Raw genomic sequence first — 23,570 nt, 5'->3', positions numbered from 1 at the left:
GGTTGGTTTTTCAGGTAAGTAAGGCACTTACAAGTTCAAGTTCCTGGGCATAGGCAGCCCACCATTGGGAGTTCAAGGCAACCCCAAAGTCACCGCACCACCAACACAGGGCCGGTCAGGTGCAGAGATCAAGGGAGGACCCAAAACACATAGGCAGCTATGAAGAACAGGGGTGCTCCGGCTCCAGTCTGCCAACAGGTAAGTACCTGTGTCTTCGGCGGGCAGACCAGGGGTGTTTTTTTGCAGAGCGCTGGGGAGGGGGGGGGGGAGAGGGAGGAGAGAAACACAAGTAGGCACACACAACTCACCCTCAGCGGCACAGGAGTGGCCGGGTGTAGTGTGCTTAGCAGGTGTTGGGTTTTCAATAGGAATCAATGGAGGGGGGGGGGGGGGGGGTCACTCTAGCGGTGCAGCAGGGCACAAGGGGGTGGGGGGGGGGGGGGGCTTCCCGGGCCAGCCACCGACTGGGCTAGGCAGAGGGCTGCCTGAGGGTCACTCCTGCACTGGAGTTCGGCTCCTGGGGGCTGTGGGTGCAGTGCTTGGTCCAGGTGTTGGGTTCTTTGTTCCAGGCATTCGCGGTCAGGGGGGGAGCCTCTAGATCCTCTGCATGCGTTGCTGTGGGGGTCCAGGGGAGTCGTCTCAGGTTACTCACGAGGTCGCAGTCGCCTGGGAGTCCTCCCTGTAGTGTTGGTTCTCTGGAGCTCGAGCCGGAGGCGTCTGGTGCAGAGGGTGAAGTCTCATGCTTCCGGCGGGAAGAGTGAAGTCTTTGAAAGTTACAAGAAAGTTGCAAAGTTGTTGCTGTTCTTCATTTTTTAAAAAATTTTTTTAAAAATGTTTTTAACAGTGCCACTGTTCTCAAGAGTTTCTTGGTCCTTCGGGTTCAGGGCAGTCCTCTGAGGCGTCAGGGGTCGCTGGTCCCTGTCGGATGTGTTGTTGTGCAGGTTCTTTGTGTCTGGAGAAAGGCCGGTATGGCTGAGGCCAAGGAAGTTGTCGTCTCTGCAGGGCTTTCAGGTCAGCAGTCCTTGTTGTAGGTTGCAGGAACCTGATGTTCTGGGTCACCCCTCAATACTAGATTTAGGGGTGTGTTTAGGTCAGGAGGGGGCAGTAGCCAATGGCTACTGTTCTGGAGGGTGGCTTCATCCTCTGTCTTCTCCCTGAGGGGAGGGGGCCCCATCCCTAATCCTATTGGGGGAATCCTCCTATCTCAAGATGGAGGATTTCTAAAGGCAGGGGTCACCTCAGCTCAGGGCACCTCACAGGCAGTCCTCACTGGTGAGTGACTCCTTGTTTTTCTAATTATCTCCTCCAGCCTTGCCGCAAAAAAGTGGGGGCAGTGGCCAGAGGGGTGGGCATCTCCACTAGCTGGGATGCCCTGGGGTGCTGTAACAAAAGGCATGAGCCTTTTGAGGTTCACCGCCAGGTGTTGCAGTTCGTGCAGGAGGAGGTGAGACCACAAAGGCGGTCACCCCAGGAGGGCCAGAAACGCGTCTCAGTGGCAGGCTGGCACAGACCAGTCAGTCTTGCACTGAAGGATTGGGTAAAATACAGGGGGGCATCTTCTAAGATGCCCTCTGTGTGCACTTTGTAATAAATCCAGCACTGGCATCATTGTGGGTTTATTATTCTGAGAAGTTTGATACCAAACTTTACCAGTATTTGGTGTAGCCATTATGGAGCTGTGGTTCGTTTTTGACAAATTCCCAGACCATATACTTAATATGGCCACACTGTGCTTACAATGTCTAAGAATGGACTTAGACACTGTAGGGGCATATTGCTCATGCAGCTATGACCTCACCTGTGGTATAGTGCACCCTGCGTTAGGGCTATAAGGCCTACTAGAGGGATGACTTACCTATGCCACAGGCAGTATTTTGTATACATGGCATCCTGAGGGGGATGTCATGTCGACTTTGCCTTTTTCTCCCCACCAGCAGTCTGCAATGGCAGTGTACCTGTGTTAGGTGAGGGGTCCCTCAGGGTGGCACAGCACTTGCTGCAGCCTTTAGGGACCTTCACTGGTCACAGGGCCCTTGGTACCACTGGTAACTTTTGCAAGGGACTTCTGTGTGCCAGGGGTGTGCCAATTGTGTAAACAATGAGAAATTTGTAGTGAAAGAACACTGGTGTTTGGGCCTGGTTAGCAGGGTCCCTGCACACTTCAGTCAAGTCAACATCAATATCAGGCAAAAGGTTGGGGGGGGGGTGTAACTGCAACAGGGAGCCATTTTCCTACAGCATGTATTTGGATTGTTTCTGACTCTAGCATTGCCTTGACCATAAGGAGTGATCCTGTGGAGCAGGAGTCTTGTACACCAGAGATGTGGCTTCGTTTAAGCACATCTTTCCCAGTTGGATGTCTCCATTTTGCAAACCCTCTGCCCAAGTCTTTGCATTCGCTTTATCACTTAATACGTTCCATTTGTTCAGTTTGCCATGTGACGTTTCCTATACCTTCCAGTGGAAACTGGGTATGTGCATGTATGTGACTGGATAAGCAATTCCTTAATTGATCTTGTGTACCTTGGCACTTTCATGTTGCCTACTCTTCTGTGTTTTAATTGACTTTTCCTTTCTGCATGTTAGTATTTGACTACACATTTTGCACTGCAAAATATCTTCTGTAGTTGCATTCTGTGGGTAGTTCTGCAGTTTACTGGAAGTGCTGGACCACAAAACTTCTCTGTTAAGAGGTGTGAACATAGGGGGAGCCTGACTATGTAGAATGTAAGTAATGAGTGTCCCCTAACGTGATCTTCATTTTAGTTTCCTTTTTTCAGTCATGTTGGGAGGTGCCCTGAGAGCTCTGAATTAGACTTTTTTTGTCAGTCCAACTCTGATGTTGCATCAGCTTGAAGCTGGATCAAAGTTTTTGTGGTTAGTCTCAGTTTTCTGGCATAGCCCAATAAAGACACATCTTGGGGAATCTCAAGGACACAACTTCACATTTTGTAGTTTAAGAACAATATTCAAATTGTCTAAAATACCATTGGAAGTTCTTCTCCTTATGACTGCATCCATTATGCATGTTCTGCCTTTTAAGGGACTATAAGCCCAAGGATTGCTATGCACATTCACCATTTAAACCAAAATCTTCAATTTCACAATTGGGGTTCAGGTGAAACCTGAGGCGATGGGTTTCAGGAGCAAGATCTAGAGCCTGGAGGCGGCTCATGGCGGACACCAGGGAGACTCTGACTAAGGAAGCTACTCTAGCTGTAGGCAGTTTGAATCGCAAAATAACACTGCTCAGAGCGCCAAATGTAGACACTTCTAGAACAGTTGAGAGAAGACATCTAAGTTAAGGTTCAAGCAAGCACATTGAGCTACACAGACAAATGCCCTCAAAGTAAAAAAAATAAATTAAAAACAAAAACAAAAAAAGTCGGTTGACTAACCTTGTGATACGTACCATGCTATTGGATCCAAAGACAAGATGACTGGGAAGGAGGTACCAAAGGGTGTTGGCTGGACTTGGAATGCTGACTAGCTCCAGAGGAATGGCATTTTCCATTGACGTGGCCCCTAACCATGCACAGTTTTACTCATGAAACTGTAGCACACAAATGATGTGTGGAAATCGGATTTTGGTGAATATTTATTTATGAATCAAGTAAAATGCCTTTTTTAATGTATTCAAATCTGTTCCCAACACTTCAGAATTACCAAAAAGTGCTTAATTTTTGCTTTCCTAACTGATGAACACATACAGTTCATTTACAGGTATTTATTTTGTTGTGTGTTGCAAAAAAAGACATACAGCCTTGCTTTTCATTCCCTTTGCACCTGCAAGGTCTTCATATATCCACTCCTCTCACTTTGCAGTCAGAAAGAAAACTAAACTCCAAACTCATGTGAAATTGTTACATTTGTCATAAGACATTTTGACGTCTCTGTGAAGCTCAGCAAATGGAACAAGATGAACACAGAATTAAAAGGCATGTTTGTTTGTTTCTTGGACTTTCCCACCCCTCAAAACATTTGTAGTAAAGTACCCTTTTGAACATGGTCATATCTACTTTTTAGCACTGGTACTGAGGTTTTTCGACTACAGGTGCAATGAGATCCTGCTAAACAAATCCCCAGTGCCACTGCTCTTTACCTGAAACAAGGTTACTTAAACTATTTGAGTACAGTTGGTACTCACTGGGCACCCTTCTAAGTCCCCTAGTAAACGGTGCCCCTAGGTGTAGGAAGCTGGCTCTTTATATAGTACACCAAAATGAGGTGTACTGTGCCAAGAGTCCAGGGAGGTTCCCTTTGAATGGACAGGGGCTTGCTGTAGCAATCCTAAGGTGCTCTTTTAGGGTGTAGTGTGGTCGGGCAGCCTTACTTATCAGAGATGAGTGTTATATACTTGCCATAGGCACTCAGTCAATAAATGACACACGACTCAAGGAGATGCACACCAATTTACAAAAAAGTATCTATGTATATTTAGGCACCAGAAGCGATACGATCAGGTAAGTTCATTTTGCGTTAGAAATTATCACAGGTTTGAAAAGTCGCTACTTTAGTACAATTTTCTAAAGCTGCAGTATTATCCTATGGGAGATAAAATATATGCCTCAAACTGGTACTCAACAACAACCTATAGGGCCCATCTTCCAGGCTCAATGTGATTTTAGGGCAGGGTCCTAGGCCCCACTAACGGATCACCTTGGGAAGCACTGGGGCGACTGTGCAGTTCAGCATCTGGTTCCCCCTTTGAAATCGGTGGGGATCAGTCCAGTCAAAGATGTGGCAGAGGGTCCTGAGCTGTGATGGGGGGTGGATTGGGGGAGGGTGACGCAGAGGTGAGGGGTGGATTGGTAGGGGTGGCGGAGGCAGTCGCAGTAGAAGGGGGGTGGTCTGCACAAAAAGGCTGAAGGCATCCCCTTGAAGGTCGCAGTGGGGAGATCTACAATGGACTTAGTCTCTGGAAGGTCTGGGGACCACACTGTTAACCCACTTAAACTCGGGCTATGGGGCTTTGGTGCAGTGGTGCTGACCGGCTCCTGCTTTTGGCGGACTTGAGTCCCCTTGGGGTGCCTGCAAGATGCAGGGAAGTGGCTGCGCTGCTCCGTGGGAGTTCTTGGATCTTGGGTGAAGGCTGGCAGTCCTCCCAGGCTTTTGGAGGCACAAGAAGCTGCAGTACGAGGTGTCTTTGGTAGGATGGATTAAGTCAGCAGGCAGGGTTGCATTTGTCGAGTGTGATCCTTCAGGTCAGAACTGTCTGATTTTCTGGAGCCAGGGGCTACCCTAAATACTGCATTTAGTAGTTTTAGGGGAGTGTAGGGTAATAGCCAATGGGCTACTTAGCCCTGCAGTCACTACACCACCTGTATGACCACTTCCTGTGTTAAGTGGGAATAACCCTGTCCCAGGGTTTCTAGTTCTGCCATAACCAAGATGGTTGACTTTCATATTTCGGGTCCACATCAGTTGGCTCACCTTAGGGGTGGGAGTGACCAGAGGAGTGGACTTGCATCTGACTACTCATTTTCCCAGCTGCCAGGTGCCAAATAGGTCTTGGGGGCTGACACCTCCTCCTCTGAGGGAAGCTCGATCTGCATACCAAGGGAGGAGGTCATCCTGTTGAGAGGGATGTCTAAACACCCGTGCCAGAGCAGGCTTTGTTCCTTGACTGCTCCAAGAGCGGAGGCTTTCACCCTTAGCTGTAAGAAACATGTTTGTTTGTGGCAGGCGGGCTAAAACTAGTCTGCCAGTACACCAGTAGCTGGTACGTTTTTCAGGGGGCACCTCTAAGGTGTCGTTTGGGTGTATGTATTAAATCATCACTGTAATCAGTGAGGGTTTATTAATTTGAGATGTTTGACACCAAAAGGCTCTAGCTTCAGTAAACCCATCATGTAGCTGTGGAACTCGTGTTGACCGATGTACAGCACATGTACTTAAAATGTCTTCCCTGACCACTCACTATGTCTAAGAATCGACAACGACCTAGTAGGAACATATCTGCTCTTGCAGTTATGTACATACATGTAATATACTGCACCCTGTGTTTGGGTTGGAAGGCCTGCTGTAGGGGTTACTTACATATATTGCATGCAGTGTTAGTGGGCATGGCACACAGGCTGCGTGCCATGTTGTGGTTTCACTTTCAGCTGCACCAGGACACTCAGCCTGCATGAGCTAGGTGAGGGATCCCTGAGGGGGACAATGCATGCTGCAGCCCTTGACGACCCTCTTTGGTACCCGTGCCCTAGGTATCTGGGGTACCATTTACTAGGGATTTATAGGGGTGCCAAAGATAATGCCAACTGGGGAACAATTGTACAGTTTAGGGAAATCTCTCTGGCACTGGGGATCTGGATAGGAGGAACCCAGTGCGCACTCAAAGTTGCATCATATACCAGGCACAAAGTGGTGGTGACCATGTTTAAGGGCCACTTTCATGCACTAGTTACCTAGGGCATGGGTGCTAAAGAGGGTCCCCAACGGCAGAAGCATGTATTAGGACCCCTCTACAAATTTCATGCCGACTGGTATTGTAGTCTGTGTGTGAAAATGCGACCTTTCACACTTGTGTTCCATGCCAGTATATAATGTCACCTCTACAGTAGGCATTAGAACCCTAAGGCAGGGTACATTGGTTTTGTGAGAACATATCTGCGTGAACAGATATGCCCCTGTGGTGTCAAGTCATATTACTATATGTTACAAGTGAACAGGGAAGCCATCTTAAGGAATGTACTAGGCTCTGGTCATCACAAGTTGCCCAGCTACATAATGGCTTCAATGAAACCTATGGTGTTTTGTATCAAACAGTCTTAATAAATCCATGCTGATGCCAGTATTGGGTTTATGACATGCACCCAGAGGGCACTTTATACAAGTTTGTGACAACACCCCCCACCCCCACCCCCCCCTGGAGATGAGAGCCTGCACTCTGAGATCAGAAACAATCCCCGCATAAGGGGAAGGTGTCTCCACCTCCCACAGCAGGGTTGCTAGTGAATCAGCATGCCAGGGTCTTCAAAGTCCCTACTGTCTTTGAAATGTGACCCTGGCTTCCCCCAGACCTGGGAGATGCCACCCCCTGTCCTGGTGCCCATTTGGCACCTTATGTGGAGAATTAGCTATGCAAGCAGATGCATTGAACTACCAGGCTAGTCATGTCCTTAAGGTGGCTGGGTGATGTGTGCCACAAAGGAAGGGTGAAACTAGGATCTCTGGGACAGTTAAGTTCAATCCCCACAGGAAGTGGTCATATAGGGGGTGTAGTCACCCCGGAGGTAAGTAACCCTTTGGCTACTACCCCACACTCTCCTAAATGCTCACTAAATTGAGTATTTAGGTGGCCCCTTGACACCAGGAACTCAGATTTATCGGACTAAAAGACAGCCGACCAGCGCAAGAATGGAGGACTAGCTGTGGACTTCTGCCACAACACAGTGTCTACCTGCTGCTGTCCCAACAATGGCAAGGGCAGGACTTGTTCTGCAGCATTGAATCTTGCAAAAGCCTTGGAGGGCTGCCAGTGCTTCACCAACCAGCCAGCATCTCGCTTGGAGTGGAAGAGCCACTTACCTGCAGGCATCAACCACGGTTGGCCAGTTCTGTTTTGCTGACAATCTGCTCCACGGAGGGAGCATCTCTCCAGGAAGAAGATCCAGAGTTTCCAGTAGTGGAGTCCCGTCGACCTAGCCTGTCTTTGAGACGCTCAGCCTGCCGAGAGCCTCACTGCACCAATACCCAGAATACCCTAGCCATTTTAAAGCGAGAAGGGTTTAGTGTCCAGTCCAAGCACCATCACCACCAAGACTGTCCTAATGACGAGGGATGTTAGCAACATCAAGGCCAGCACCAAGTGGCCCTGCGGTCTTGTTCCCTCCCTGCCAGCCCCTCAGTTATCGCCAGGTCAGCCCCAAGAGGTGAGTGCCCCAAATGCCAATGACCCACCAGACAAAACACCTCTGAGCCCAAGCCCCATAGTCCAAATCTGAGCCAGCCGACTGAGCCTCCTGGCCCTAGGGACCCTCAATGAGTTTGGGTTCCGACAGACTTGTTAGCAAATTCCCACTTGCAGCATTTTTCTGCTTACAGGTTTCTCCATGGACTTCAACGGTAGAACTCGAGGCCACCCTTGCAACCAGCACCTGGACACCAGGGCTGGTAACCCGAAACTGCTGGTGGTTCTAAGGACTCTGGCCTCTACATCAGTCCAGAAGAATAATCCTGCAAGTCAATTGCAAGTGAACCTGTGCATTGTTTTCCCAAAAGGATAATATTACTGCGTTCGAGGCTCCTTTTTTCCAGTTTGACAGCTGTATTTTCTAAGTTTTGAAATATCGCTAACTGAACGTACTTGCCTGTTGAATACCTTGGTGTCAAAACTAATATAAAAATCTTATGTTGCTAAATTGCTCTCATTTCTTCTAGTGTAATTTATTGACTGTTTTCAACAAATGCCTAGCACTACCCTCTGATAATCCTAAACTGCTCACCCACGCCACCACAAAAGAGCATTTAGGTTTATTGCCCCCTGTGAGCCAAAAAGGATAGCCAGCTTCCTACAGAATTTACTTGGGACCCGCAGTTTGGGAAACACTGCACTAAAAGGGAGTGAGGTTTTCACCAGACCAGCGACCTCCAAGTCATTGACACAGTAGAGCGAAATACAAGGCAAAATCACAGGACCTAAAGTACTGTAAGTGTCACATAGCTGTCCTGGATGGAGATCCTAGGATGGAAATCTGCCTTTGTCACCATCCTCTCTGGTACCACCAGATAAGGAATGCAAGACTGGAAAAAAAAAATTGAAAGGGCTTCAGCCACGCAGTGGCGTATTGCGAACTCGGTTGCCCTTTTGAAACAGTTGGAGAACATAGAAGAACGTGTCTCATCTGCTTGGAGAATTCTGGAAGAATGCCAACCCAGTAATTGGAGCGGTCACAACCATTGCCAAATCGTTTTTGAATTATACACTAAATCGGCACATAGTAAAGAACTCGCCACTGACCCGGTCCTGCGCAGTTAGGTCTGCCTTTACATTTCCGAATTTAATTCAGTCGTTAGGGCAAACATAGACATGCCTCTTACAGCAACCACCTGTTTGCCCCGGAAGTTGACCAGTCCCAAAAAAGTATGGAACAAGACAGTGGAACGGCTATGGTATTGAGAGCACTGCAGAACGTCAAGGGCCCTTTAAAGAGGGGTCATATCTCTCGGTTCTACTGATTGAGATTGCTGAAACATATTTGGTACTTGCCTAATGCAGATAGGCGGACTGCCTAAAACTCCAAGAAGTAGACCTAAATGCAGTGTTGCTGTTTTTCCACCTAGAGAAACTACAACCCGCAACATGGAACCAGAGGTGCCTGAATTCAGCTATTTACTTATCTGTGAATAACTAAATATCATAAGGCAAGCATGTAAACCATTCACAAGAAAGTGTTATGCCCTAAAATGGAAAAGGTGCCGGTTATGTTGCAAATATAACCATTTCATCACTGTATGGTACCTTTCACACCTTGTGGACTACAAAACGATATATACCTCTTTATGGGTGCAATTAGTGATTGCAGCTTACTTTAAGGGAATGCACATTACCTTTGCTGTTCCAGTCTTTAGGAGGGTCTTGAAAGTGGCAAAAATATGCTTCCTTTAGCAAACCGTTCTAGCCCCAAAATGGAATTTAGTGCTAGCACGGTTTACTAAGCTGCCATTTAAGTCCATGCTCTAGCTTAAAGTATTTGTGAAGCTTTGACAGCCTTTTTAGTGGAAAGTGCATGGGAGTAATGTACACTCTAGATGCAAGAAGGGTGGCAATGTACTACATCCAAGAAATGCAGGGCATCAGACTTCTTGTATTACGATTAACTCAATGGACAGGATCTGAATCTAGAAGAGATTTTGTGCTGTGAAAGAAACTAGTTACCTTTACCTATGTTTTACAGCTTAACACTCCTAGATTCACATGACACACACCTCTCCAATGAGGGACTGAAGTGGAGGAAATAAATACCAAAACTGAGGTGTTACTGGGCATTGTGGGTTTGAGGTTGATGACCTGTTCAGGCTTCACCTAAGTCGAGACACACCCCAAAAGTAGACAATTGTGTGATCCAGCACTTCTGAACTCAACCACTACATGTCAGAATTGGGTACAGCATGCACCTATGGAAGTATTAATCTACAAAACAAATATTACAGTTAAGTAATTGGGTTTCTTATGTCTGCTGTAGGTATCCGCTTACAGCTTGTGCAACTTGTAACGGCCAGACTCCAACTTATAACTATGTTTGCACCAGCATCGTCATTCTTCAGCTTTTTCTTTAGTTTTAAGTATGATACTTTTTTTTTTTTTAATTGCCTTCATTTAATATATATTTTTTAGAATGCCTTACCGCGGAAACCCAGGAAAAAGAGCAGACTCTGCAGGCTGAAGTAGATTTGCTGAAACAAAAGTTGCAACAGGAAGAACAAGGAAGCCAAATGTTGCTGCAGAAACAGAACAAACTGGTCTTTTCACTGCAGCAAGCAGAGGTATACAAATTACATGTGTCAAACTGTCTCTATACCATGAGTTTGCAAGAAGAAGCTCTAGAGGTCAAGTGATTGACGGTATTCTTTTTAATGAAGATGGAGAACCTATTTTCTTTTAAGGAATTCTAGGCACTTACTTGCATGATGTTCTACAGGGCCTTCAAGGGAGCAAGGTGTCCTGAGCTCAGTTGCCTCGTCCCACATGATTTATTGAACATCTAGAGTGATCACTATTTTTTGTCAATTTCCTAAATCTAAGGTTTTTCTCATGTTTAAATGAAGTGTTTGTGTGTGTTTTTTTTTTTTTTTAACGTTCTCTCCCTTCTAATAAAATCCCTGGCTTGACCTTCTCGTTCTCGTTCCATTGAAGGTTGAGATTTTGTGAAATGCCCAAATGGAAGAGTGCTTGCCTAGTGCCATGCTGGGCATTATTGAAAAAATGATCAGACTCCTTTACCCCAGTGTTTTGTCATCTGATTTTGATTTCAAAAGCCTCGGTGACAACTGACAGTGCTTCAGTTTTGGACCACTGATCTCGTTCAGCCAATCACTTTGTGTGCTAGATCCAAACTTGCTGAGAAGAGCAAAAACTGTCCAAGTATGACAGTTACTATGCCCAGTCTTCAACCTGCTTGCACATTCACTCCCAAACCTTAAAATATTTTGTCTGCCTGACGATGAAAACTTGGGACAGAGAAGATTGATGTGGTGAGGATGGACTTCGGCAAATAATGCTGTTCACGCAGTGTTCACTTTGGTTACTTGCAGCAATAACATTTTTTAATTTGAAGGGCCTGGATTCTGGTAGTGTTGTGCTGTGCTGTGCTTGGCTCTTTCCAGGCTTACCCCTAATGTTTTTGCCTTCTCCCTTCCTGTTTTACAGAAATTGTTTTTGTTGGCCTTAGGACTCTGTGCACTTTATCACTGCTAACCAGTGCTGCATTGCTTGCGCTCACGTCATAAAACATAGTGAAATTGACTTACATCTGATAAGCATATTTAACTAGAAAAGTGGTATTCCTTACTCCCAGAGTTAAATTAAATGGCACTGGTGGACCTGCAGCACTTACTGCGCCACCCACTTAAGTAGCCTCTTAAATGTCAGGCCTGCCATTTGGACCATGTAGCACAGTTTAAATTGCCAAATCAACCTTTTAAAATAATCCCCTTGCCAAGCCTGTATCTTCCTTATCTTATAGACATCATGTTGAAGATTTCTTACCTTAGAATTTTCCCTATGCGTCCTTCTGGATCTGGAGATTTTTCTTGAGCAGTACCCCTGTGTGCAGTTGGGTGGCATAGATTGGTGCTGAGGTCAGTTCTTTTCTATCCGCACCACCTAGCGCTGATCCAAAGAGCTACCCCTTAGTCCTTTTTTGACTGGTCGTTTAAAAAGTTTTTTCGAAGCTTTTCAAGTGTTGACGCCTGGTGCATCGAGAGATGTCTTCGAGAAAGACCAGTTTTAAGCCCTGCAGGTGCTGTCTGTGGCAGACCTGCACCTCGGTGCTTTGAGCGTGACCGTGTCATGTTAACAGTGCTTTGCCATATTTCCAAAGGCTTTGAGGTAACGGTCTCTGAAGCTGATGGCAGCGGAACCTGGACTTTGCAAGTCTGTCGAGGGGTAGGTCTCCGGATCACTCGTCGAGTCCCACCTTGTCATCCGACTCAAAGTGCTTGGGACGATTGGATAAGTAGAGGCATAAGAAGAAGGCAAAACTTTCTTGGACTTCACCTTGTCTATAGGCAAATGAGACGAGGGATCTGAAGTGTTGTCTGTTCAGGCCTCCACTGCGGAGCCAGTGTCTGGGCCATCTCTGCGCCTCCCTGAGTTTCCAGGAACTGGAGCGACCCCTGCCCAACTCAGTTCTACAAGGCCATGCACCTCATTTTTGGGCAGTCTGAAACCGCTGGCGCACCTTTGGGCCCTGCTGAGTTGACAGGGGCCCCTTCAGCCTCCGCTCCGAGGGGTGCCCAGAGATCCCTGCTGGGATCCAAAATGGTGTTGGTCATACCTGCTTGACCTTCCCCTGGCGCTGGTCCCAATGCTAATGCTCCTGGCACTGTCCCTATCCTCATTGTTGATTCTGAGACTGATGTTTGCCATGCGATGGAGTCTGACCTAGCGAGGTGCCATACCCCTTATGTCTTATCCTGAGCCTTATGCCTCAGGGATAGGTTACGGTGAGGAATGGGAGTGGATGCTTGAACCTTTGGAATACTAACTCCAAGAATCTGTGGGCTGGTGTATGGATTTGGATGAAGCCAGTGGACTGGTTACCTCCCCAGATGCTGGCATGCCTTATCTCACCCCCCCCCCCCCCCCCCCCCCCCACCCCCCACCCCCACCACCACCACCACCACCACCACACATCTTGGCTGCAGAGGAGGGAGCTTCATACTCTATGGTGGGGAGAAGAGCAGCCAAGGTCATGGACCTTTGAGTTGCCTTTGGTGGCAGTCCGAACTAACATGACAGAGTTGCTTCAACTTAGAGCTTCATCCTCCGAACTGCTGCTGCCCATCAGTGAAGCTCTTACTGATGCCCTGCACAGGGGCCCCTGTGAACATGACAGTTGTCCACTGACATCGTCCTCCTCTGGGTGACCCATGTTTCCTTACAAAACACCCCACCCCTGAGAGTTAGGTCATCCAAGCCTCTACCTCCCATGGCATGTACTCCCATGTAGGGAATCCAAGAGACTGGACACAGTTTGGAAGACGTTGTCTTCCACCAGCCTGGCATTGCGGTCTGTGAACACCGCATGTCGTTTGGGCAGTTATTCCCATACACTGTGGGATACAGTTGCACAAGTGCTGCCACAGGTCCCAGAGGAGGCCCGGACTGTACTTTCACAAGCAGTTGCTGATGGGAGAGATGCAGCAAAGTTCAAGATCCAATGTGGACTGGACACAAGCGACTCACTGGGCAGAGTGCTTACCTTGACAGTGGCCCTAAGGCGTCCCGTCTGTTTGAGGTTTGGCTCTTCGAGGGATGTCCAAGCCAACCTTATGGACCTATGACCATTGATTACAACAGTATCTTCGGGGAGGGAAAAGTCTGCACCTTGTCCCCCTCGGTCACTTCTTGGATGGGGTGGCCACATTGGAGACCAAAGGCCTCTGGCGGAGTCTGGGCTCCATACCAATCTTCTAGAGCTCTGGGCAATCAGGTTCGCATTGAAAGAATTTCTTCCCTTGCTTAGCGGGAAAGTAGTGTTCAGGGACAACAATACTGCCATGTGGTACTGCAACAAACTGGGCGGAGTAGGGTCTGGACTCTTGATCGGAGGCATGACGCCTCTGGACATGGCTGACACATCAGGACATCACCCTGGTGGTTCAACATCTGGCAGGCTTTCTGAAGCCGATCATGAATGGAGTCTCCATCTGTAGGTGGCGCAAGTCTCTCTCAGCAGTGGGGAGAGCCTTGGTTAGATCTGTTCGCCTCTGCAGAGAATGCGCAATGTCCGCTGTTTTGCGCTTTGGAGTTTCCAAGGTGGCACTTGCTCAGAGATGCTTTTTGTCTCAAGTGGAACTCTGGCCTTCTTTATGCCTTTCTGCCTATTCCACTTCTGTCGGGAGTTCTCAAGAAGATCAGGAGCGACCGGGCCCAAGTAAACTTGGTAGTTCCGGACTGGGCACGGAGAGTATGGTATCCAGAGCTATTGAGCATGGCCACTGATCCTCCACTCGGATTGCCCCTTCAGGAGGATCTTCTCTTACAGCAACGGGGGGGGGGGCTGTTCTCCACCCGAACCTGTCCAATCTCCCCCTTCATGTATGGAGATTGAGTGGTGGCAGTTGATGGCTTTTGACCTTCCGCCCAAAGTCTGTGATGTTATCTTGGCAGCCAGGCGTCCCTCTACCAAAATGGTATACGCCTGTCGTTGGCATAAATTTGTGGCATGGTGTACCAACAAATCTGTTGATCCCTTCTGTGCTCCTCTTTCTAAGGTTCTTTTGTTGATTCTTTCTTTGGCCCAGAAGGGGCTATCCGCATTTCTCCTGTTGCCTGATCAGCCTTCACTCTAAGTCTCCTATTGTTAGTAGGTTCCTTAAGAGCCTCACCCATTTGTTTCCTCACACCCTGTTTATTATGCCTGTGTGACCTCAATCGTGTCCTTACTTAATGTGTACTCCCTTTGAGCCGATGCACAATTGTCCACTACGGCTCCCTACTTTCAAAAACTGTTTTTCGTGTTTCCATCCCTTCTACTCGCAGAGTGAGTGAGCTTCAGACAGCTACTCTCCTTTTAGGCCCTTAGTTGTGACACACCAGTACTCTGTTCTTCATGGCTCTGCACTTTTGGCTTTGCAAAGTCGTGAAAAGAAACTAACATCGGCACTCCTAGGTCAAATTTGCTAGTACTTCACTTTACAAAACAAAACCAGTAGCATTCTGTATGTTTAAAGAAGGAAGGAGTGAGCTGTAAGGGATAAGGGTGGAATAGGTAACATCCCTCCATATTGCTGCCTGCTCGGATGCTCCCCTTTCTAATAGAATTAGATCCTTATATAAATGAAAACCTTTCTACCCAGTAATTGCTGTACTGCATGCTGATTGTTGGCACTTTGTCCTGTTCTATGCCAGTAGGGCAGGTAATATAACCTGTCCAAGATCTCTTCTTTTTTTTTTTTTTTGTTTTTTTTTTTGTGTCTATCAGTCTTTTCAATTATTGTACTGCCCCTCAAATTAATGATAGTTCTTTCTTTATGGTTTTTCACAAGTCCTCCTTTTAAAAACTGACCACAGACTTTCTCCCACTTTTCATTATTTTGCATGTGCCATTTGGAAACATTTCTGCTTGTTTGAACTGTCTTCTGGTTGCAGGAGCTTGCTGCAGCCCTTCGCGAAGAGCTGCTTCAAGTCGAAGAAGAGATGAGGACAGAGAAAAGTCTACTGGAGGAAGAACTTGAGGGAACGCTTGATGAACTGGATCGGATGCAGCTTGAAGAAGAACATGCAGAGAAGTTGATTACTCACCTGGAGCAAGAAAATAAGCAGAGATCAGAGGAACTAAATCGCCTAGAGTTGATGCTGAAAGAGTGCGTGGTTATTATGAATCGGTTTGGTATTGATAATTTTGGTGCAATTTCTTACTGCTAAGGTTTAAACTCTGATGTTGGAGTGAAGAAAAGCTGCCCTTAAAGGACTGTAGCTTAGTATTGAAAATCTAGCATGGAAATCAATCTGTAATGTATAAATAAGCTTTGATTATGGAAGAGGAATGTGTGAAGCTTACCTCTACATTTGATGTACTGTACGGTTGTTGTAGTGAAATTTTATTAGTGAAAGCTAGGCCTTCTGCAAGGTTATTTAGGATAATACAATAATTAATAGTAGCACACTGTGCCTGCTCTTGTGTTCTTTCTCAACAGTTGCATTGTAAGTTCATAGTAAGTAAGGCCTTAATCTTAACTCTTGTTTTAGTTTTAGATCAATGTTTTTTTCCCCCGTTAGGAAAAATGCTGAGCTGGAGAAAGTCAACATGATGCATAACAAAGCTAAAACTCAGTTTGAAGAAGAGCGACAGACTACCTTGTGCAAACTTAATGAGATGACAGTGGCCTCTGAAAGGTCAGTATCTTTCCGAAAGCCAGGGCAAAACTGTCTTTCTGCATGTATATAGTACAATTTAAGCCAATGATTAAATTTGTTGGTTATTTTTGTTGAAATGTTATACTGTTGTATTTAACTACTGAACACCCAAGAAAAACATGATTAAAACCGATATCTTTTGACTTTGTTTAATTTATAACACAAATTTACTGTGAAACATGATGCACAAATCAGTTTTGCTCCAACCGGAATCCTTTGCGATTAATATCCTGAAACCTGTTTGATTTGAATCCTATCCCTTGGTTCTCCCTAGGCTACATCCCAACTTGTGATGAGTCACTTTTCCAAGTATTCTGGTTTGAAAAATCAGCTTCCTATGTAGAATACTATCAATCTTAAGTTTTCAGCCAGGTTCCGAAAGATTTTTCAAGGAGTACTTCTTTTACTTATGTCTTTGATGTGAATTGGATCTGAATATTTATCTCTGGTATAGAGCATTGTGCGAGTAGTCTTCTGGCATGTGCAACTTACGATTTTCATAGAATAAAGCTTGCTAACAAAGACATTTTTAAGTTGGAGTCCTTCTCCTCATGAGTAAACATATGCTACTCATGAAAATACTGGGTAAGGAAGCCTGGTGTGGCACAACTACACAGAAAATGCTTTATCAATCAGTCCTGTAGAATTCAGTTAATGACATTGAGAATTTCAACAGATTGTGTAAAGTTTAGTATTTCTGTGTTTCTACTTTAGTTACAAGGTATCGGTAAGCGCGGAAATTGAAAGTCTGAAGTACAAGAATTCCTCTTTGCTTGAAAAAGTTGTAGCATTGGACACCTCGGTATTGGACAAAGATAATCAGCTTCAAGAAATCCAGCGAGCTGCAGCTCAAGCAGATGAAGAGTTTTCAAGGTGCACAGTGGACATAACTTAAAGCAATATGTAGATCTGTGATTTGGCAGATCTTTGCCTAGCCTTGTCTTTCATAGTTCCTGAATTTGGCATACACAGTTAAGTGTAAACACTTGTTGAGATCTGAGCTTTAGAAATGATGGACAGTGTTATAATTCATGCAAGTTAAATATTGGTCACAGATTCCTTGTGGGAAACCTGCCTGACTAGTAAAAATCTGTACCAGCTGCCATATTGCAGTACTTTAAGAACTGCAAAAACTGCTCATTACAATACTTTCTGCAGTGCGAAGTGTTCTTTCAGTCACTTGTTATTGGACCATGGATACCTAGACCCACAAAACTGTGGAATAAAGGGACCTCATAAGATTAATTTTGTCCTTTGCAATCCAATGGTAATTGATATTTTAATATTGGACTTCAACCTCTCATGACAACATTTATTAAACAATAAAAACTGTTTTTAATCAATTAAATGCAGTCTAAGATATTTCTGGACATAATCCCTTCATCTGAAATTCAAAGAAACGAAATTCACAACTTCCCTAAAGTGTGCTGGACCAAGTCATTAAAGTACACTATTTTCTTAAACTGTCATAGTAAATCATAGTGCTGATTACAAGCGATATACCTTATAAGCTGATGAGTTTGTATACACAAGTATTTAAGTGATGTAGCATAGTAGATATTGTAAATATGCCTCTTCGTTGCTTACTCTGAAACATTCTTCTCTTTCCCAGGATGCTGTTGGATGCCCAAACAACACTAGCTACCAAAGAATCTGAATTGAAGCAGGCAGCAGAATCTCATCTTGCTGCAATGGATGAGCTTCGAAGGCAGTTGGAACAGAAGCAAAAAGCACTTGAGAAACTCTGTGAAGAGATGCACAGTTTGAGGTATGTCTTGTTAAAGAACTTGTCTGTGTTGTGTTCATCCTCTAAAGAAATGTTCTTGGCTGTTCTTATGTATACTTTCTGAGGCTTCCGTTAGGCCCAGATCTAGGTCTGTATATTTCACTGGCTTGTAGATTTTGTTGATCCAATTCACTTCTTGACCATCAACTTCCAAATTATGCAGCCTTAAGAAAACGTGCCCTACTTTTTTCAATATCTGCATGTGAAGTGTTTAAATAGCACTAGATGCAACCAGAAAGAACATGTAGCCTTCTCCTGGCAGTGTCTATCCTTTCAGAGCAACCAGAAAAAAACCAGTATTGATGGGCAAATGGAATTTAAAAAACCTGTAGAGTTTGCTTATGCCTACAAAGGTATGTGCTTAAGCTAATGCAAAACAGGTCAGATTAGAGGCTTGAAAACAACCAGAATTTTACTCTCCTAAAACAAATGTGGTCTGAAATGTGCGATTTGCCAAAGAAAAACCAACATTGCTGCAAGTGCCAATAAGGATCTGCCTCCAGATCACTAGAAGGAAGTTGGTGGGAGTGAGGCAGATCTAGTTGGGGAGAGTACCAAGGTAAAGGCCCTTGAAGTTATGATGGGCAGGTACACGAGAGGGCTTTGTGACATCGGCTTGAGTTACTTAAGATAGAACATTTGGCCACTGATAATGCAGGGAATTAGGATGATTGGAGGTGGCGGAAGAGAGGAGCCCTAATATTGGATGAGCAGCCTCATTCTATACTAATTGAAGCAGAGGTATAGTACTAGTAGAAAGACCTAAATAAATGACACTGCAGTGGTCCATTTTTACCATAAGTCACCTGGATGACTACTTTACTGTTATCAGAAGGATAACGTTTCATAAGACATTGATGGTAAAAAACCACTGTGATTTGGCTTTAGCATGAGATGTTTAGAAAGATTCTCCTCGTGACTGAAAAGGAAACTGGGTTCGCTCCCATAAAGCAGGTAATTCAAATGAAGTGTGCTTAGTCAAAGAGCTCCATTATGAGTCGGCTATATCTAGTGGACTAAACTGACTATTGTCAGCGACACTCTTGTACTGAGGTCTGTTAATGGAACCAGGCCAGGACCTATACCCCCCTCCCCGCTCCCCCCCCCCACCAACCAGCTTTGTAAGGCTGAACATTACTGCTACAATGCTCACATATGCATTTATGAATTTTCATATTTACAGATAGATTACATGGGTAGTCCTTCAGACCCTTATTTCTCTGACCAAGTGGTTTGAAGGGTGGGTTTGGGACAATATTCGTCCAGACTTCCTGGTCACATTTTCGAGCCAATGCATAAATTATAACAAATGTTTAACATGGAATACTGTTTTGCAGCATGAATCCTTTTCTGGATTCACAGGTGTGCATTATTCCACCATCCAGTCCTTGGTTTTGAAAAATCCTTGTTTTTTTTGTTTTTTTGTTTGTGTGGGGTTTGCTTTTTTTTTGTGGGTGTCCTCAACCACTATTTGGTAGTAAGTCCATCCTCTTTGTGACATCTGATAATGCCCCAGGAGTTCCTGTGCGTTGTAGCCATCTTCAGATTCTCTTTTCTGTCTTTGGGTCCGAAAGTGCAAGTTGCAGAAATATGTAGACTGAGAAAGATTTAAACTGAAAAGTGGAGTCTTCTCAATCCTGACAGGGGGCCCTGCCAATAACAGAGCTTGGAGAATGAAGAGCAGCAGAAAAGGGTAATGTAAAAAAACAAAAACCTTTAAGTTCTGTCCCAACTGGCACCGCAAATTTGTAAAAAGATCCCCATGAACTTTGCAACCTTAGTCTGCCAAGGACTAAGGCCCATATTTATACTTTTTGACGCACAACTGCGCCAACGCAGTTGTGCGTCAAAAATGCTAACGCCATGCGGGCGCCTTATTTATGGAATGACGTTAGCCGGCGCTGCGGACTGGTGTGCGTAAAAAAAAATGACTCACACCAGGCAGCGCCGGCGTATGGGGAAAATGGGGGTTGTGCGTCAAAAAATGGTGCAAGTCAGGTCTGAGGCAAAATTCAGGCCTCAAACCGGATTTGCGCCATTTTTCTTTACGCCCAACCTCCATTGACATGACTCCTGTCTTAGCAAAGACAGGAGTCATGCCCCCTTGCCCAATGGCCATGCCCAGGGGACTTATGTCCCCTGGGCATGGTCATTGGGCATAGTGGCATGTAGGGGGGCCCAAATCAGGCCCCCCTATGCCACAAAAAAAATAGGAAAAAATACTTACCCGAACTTACCTTTACTTCCCTGGGATGGGTGTCCTCCTGGGGTGGGCAAGGGTGGCAGGGGGTGTCCCTGGGGGCAGGGGAGGGCACCTCTGGGCTCCTTCCGAGCCCACAGGTCCCTTAACGCCTGCCCTGACCCAGGCGTTAAACGGCGCCAATCAGGCTGTGCGCCGTTTTTTTAAGGCCCCGCCCCCCCTCCTGTGCGTCAAAATGACGCCAGAGTATAAATATGGGGCACAGGCCTTAAAGTCATTTTTTGGAAGGGAACGCCTACCTTGCATATAATTAACGCAAGGCTGGTTCCCCCTTCAAAAAAATGACGCACATGGTGGAATTTTGAGGCCCGCGGGTTCGGACGTCAAAGTATAAATATGGGGCAGGGTTTGCGCCGATTGTGCGTCAAAAATTTTTGACGCATATTCGGCACAAACAGAGTATAAATATGCCCCTAAAAGTCCTGCACCAAGTTCATATCGAAGACTCTTAAGGTACAAGGTCAACAAAGGTGAAAGCACTACACCATGGCGAGCACTCGGAAGACACAAGAGTCACTTAAAAACCTCAGCTTATACAGTAACGAGGAGTTTGACATTAAAGACCCCAAAGTCGATGCAGAAAAGCAAAGAAGATCGCTAAGGACCCCAGGAAAGACTACTCCAGGGTTACAAAACCGCCAAAAGCCTCAGATGCGAAGTCCGCGCACTCAGTCATCAAAAGCAGCCTCCGGGTCAAAACATTTGTTGACCAAAGGTCAGTACAGAGTCACAAGGGCCCCGCCCAAAGGATATCAGTAGAGGCAAGGCACTGTTAATACCCTCAATGTAACTAACCACTCAAGACTTTTTTATTTTCATTTTATTTTTTAACATGGTCTCCTCCATAGTTTGCCTGGTAATTGATGCAACGTTGACAAAGTGCACTACGTTCCCCATTGGCTGATCTTCCATAAAACTGTGCAATTGTTCCCAAATTTGCAATAACCCTGGCACCCCTGTATGTCCCTAGTGAAGGGTACCCCTGGTACCTAGGGCATGGGTACCAAAAGTGGTCCCTAAGGGCTGCAGCATGTATTATGCCACTCGGGGACCTCTCACCAGCACATGTAGACTGCCATGGCAGGCTCCATGTGTTGGTGCACTTCGAAGTGAAAACATAACATGGCACACAGCTTGTGTGCCATGTACCCTAGCATTGCATGCAATATGTAAGTCACCCCTACAGCATGCCTTACAGCCATAAGGCAGGGTGCATTATATTAAATTTGAGGACATATTTGCACACGAAGATATACCTCTGCTGTGTTTATCGTTTCTTAGACTGTGACCGAACAGGGAAGCCATTTTAAGTAATTGTGCTGGACACTGGTCAATATGCTTTCTCCAGCTACATGATGGCTTCACTGAAAATAGTGATGTTAGATATCAAATATCTTGTATTAATCAACCCTTACTAAGTCAAGGTATGGATTTATGAATACATGCACCCAGAGGGCACCTCAAGGGTGCCCTCTGAAAACCTACCAACTGCTGGTGAGCCCACCGACTAGTTCTAACCAGTCTGCCAAACGAGAATCCCACCCCCGTCCCCAAGAATGAGAGCCTTTTGCTCTCTGGAGGTCAGAAACCACACCTGCTCTGGAAGAGATGCCTGCACACCGCGCCCTTCAGGATGACCTGCAAATCTGCATTCCAAGGCAGAAAGCTTCAAAGAAGCCCCCATTTTTGATAGGCAGAGCTGGCCTTCCTCAGAGGTAGATGATGACCCCGCCCACCTCTTCCCCTAGGAACATCTGGCACCTGAACAGGTAAGAAAATTAGCTATGCAGGAGAATTGTTGCATTTCTAGGCCGGACGGAACCCTAGGTCCCCAGCCTTAAATGATCAAAGCCTAAAGAATTCAGCCATCTTGTGTGTGGGTTAATTAGGAATTGTGGGGCAGGGTGTTGTCCACTCCCTGAAGGAACTGCTCATCTAGGGGGGAGTGTATTGACTCCAAGGGTAATTAGCCCATTGGCTACTTAATTTTACGTCCCTTAATGCCCCCCCTGAATTAGTGTAGGAAGCTGGCTTTTCATGTGGTATGTCAATAACTACATACATCCTCTACATACACCCGTCAATGCTGAAAAAGAGGCCAACGGTTGACGCTGAACAAAAAAATGCATAAAGTTGAATGAAGGAAAAGGTGGCTTGGGGGAATTCTGCATCCTGACAAGGCCGTCGATGACCACTGAAGCGTTGGACAACCAGCCAGGCATGGAGGCCCTGGCAACCTCATAGCCTCAGGAGTTCTACAAACTCGAGGAAGTCTTACACAACTGTTTAGTCTAACAGAACCAGTTAGAGCGAAAATAGCAGGATCTCTAAGTCCTAAGAGGAAGGGATGGACACCTTCCTTTCAAGACCTTCACCACCCAATGACCTATCCCTTTACAACAGCTGCATCGAGAGGGCTGCAGTCACTAATGGGGTGGAACTAAAGGAAGAGCACGTGTGCTTTCTACTTGAGATATTGATTCCCTCACAAAAGCTAAATCCCTATCTACCTATGCTCCCTAACATCCTTGACCAAGGTAAAGAGGCCTTCAGGGAAATGGCCACTGCAAGAGCTCTAACACCTAGAGTGGAGAAGTAGAAGCATTCCATTCAGGACCCCAAATATACAAAGGGAAGCGTCCCTGCAGACTTAATCATAGTCTCCATCTCAATGAAGTAACAATGGCACGCATCAACAGGGCCACCATCAGAAAAGGAAAGCAAGAAGGTTGATGTGGTGGGAAGAAAGATGGTGAGAGAAGAGGCCCCCCAATGGAGGATAGCTAATTCCAACACTCATGAACCACTGTGGACACCAGCAATGGGGCTAATTAGAGGGCCTAATGCAGCACCGACCGGAGGAATACCACAAGAGGACCAAGACGTTGATCCAAGAAGGCAAGAACATTTGCTAATACCTGCCTTAACTCTGCAATGTATGCAGCAGATACAGCAAGTAGGATGATGTGGTTCCGGGACTGCACTGAGAGCATGCCTGGCTCAAGATATCAGGCTTCAAAACAGTTACAAGCCTCCATCAACATGCCGTTCACAGGAGACACCCTCTTTGGGCCGGCAGTGGATGATACCCTTCAACCACTAAAGATGGATAGCAATAAGGTGAAGCCCATTAGGGCATTCCTATATAGGGGGTTCCTTCAGGCAAGGAGGAGCCACAAACAGAAGGCCCACAGGAAAGGTGGCATTCACATCAGGGCAGCCCCAAAGCAGCACACATCAGCGCTTGCAACAAACACCACACCAGCTGTGACAACACCCTGAAGGAAAGCTTTTTCAAGGAATAAAAAGGGGAAGAGGCCAACCGCTCAGAGGGGGAGGACCAACAGGCAAGTGACTCATGTAGCACCCATCATTACCACGAAACACCTGTCTGGGGGCAGGATAGGAGGCTTTCTTAAGGAGTAGAGGACAAC

At 46.0% G+C, this 23,570-nt stretch overlaps 1 protein-coding gene across 3 annotated transcripts in view; it reads left to right on the top strand.

Annotated features, from left to right (window-relative positions):
- The window catches only part of HMMR (hyaluronan mediated motility receptor), a 261,939-nt gene that overhangs the window by 150,071 nt on the left and 88,298 nt on the right, over positions 1–23,570 (top strand). For 2 of the 3 annotated variants that reach the window (XM_069199357.1, XM_069199358.1), the window contains exons 14-18: positions 10,343–10,491; positions 15,323–15,537; positions 15,953–16,069; positions 16,805–16,963; positions 17,703–17,858. In XM_069199357.1, coding sequence (XP_069055458.1) covers positions 10,343–10,491; positions 15,323–15,537; positions 15,953–16,069; positions 16,805–16,963; positions 17,703–17,858 — 796 coding nt within the window. The remainder of the gene's footprint in view (positions 1–10,342; positions 10,492–15,322; positions 15,538–15,952; positions 16,070–16,804; positions 16,964–17,702; positions 17,859–23,570) is intronic. The other variant, XM_069199359.1, reaches the window with a different exon arrangement.

The sequence above is a fragment of the Pleurodeles waltl genome, chromosome 7, assembly GCF_031143425.1.
Source record: "Pleurodeles waltl isolate 20211129_DDA chromosome 7, aPleWal1.hap1.20221129, whole genome shotgun sequence".
In the NCBI taxonomy this organism is placed as follows: Eukaryota; Metazoa; Chordata; class Amphibia; order Caudata; family Salamandridae; genus Pleurodeles; species Pleurodeles waltl.
The sequence above is the reverse complement of the archived record's forward strand: the minus strand, read 5'-3'. Positions and strand labels throughout refer to the sequence as shown.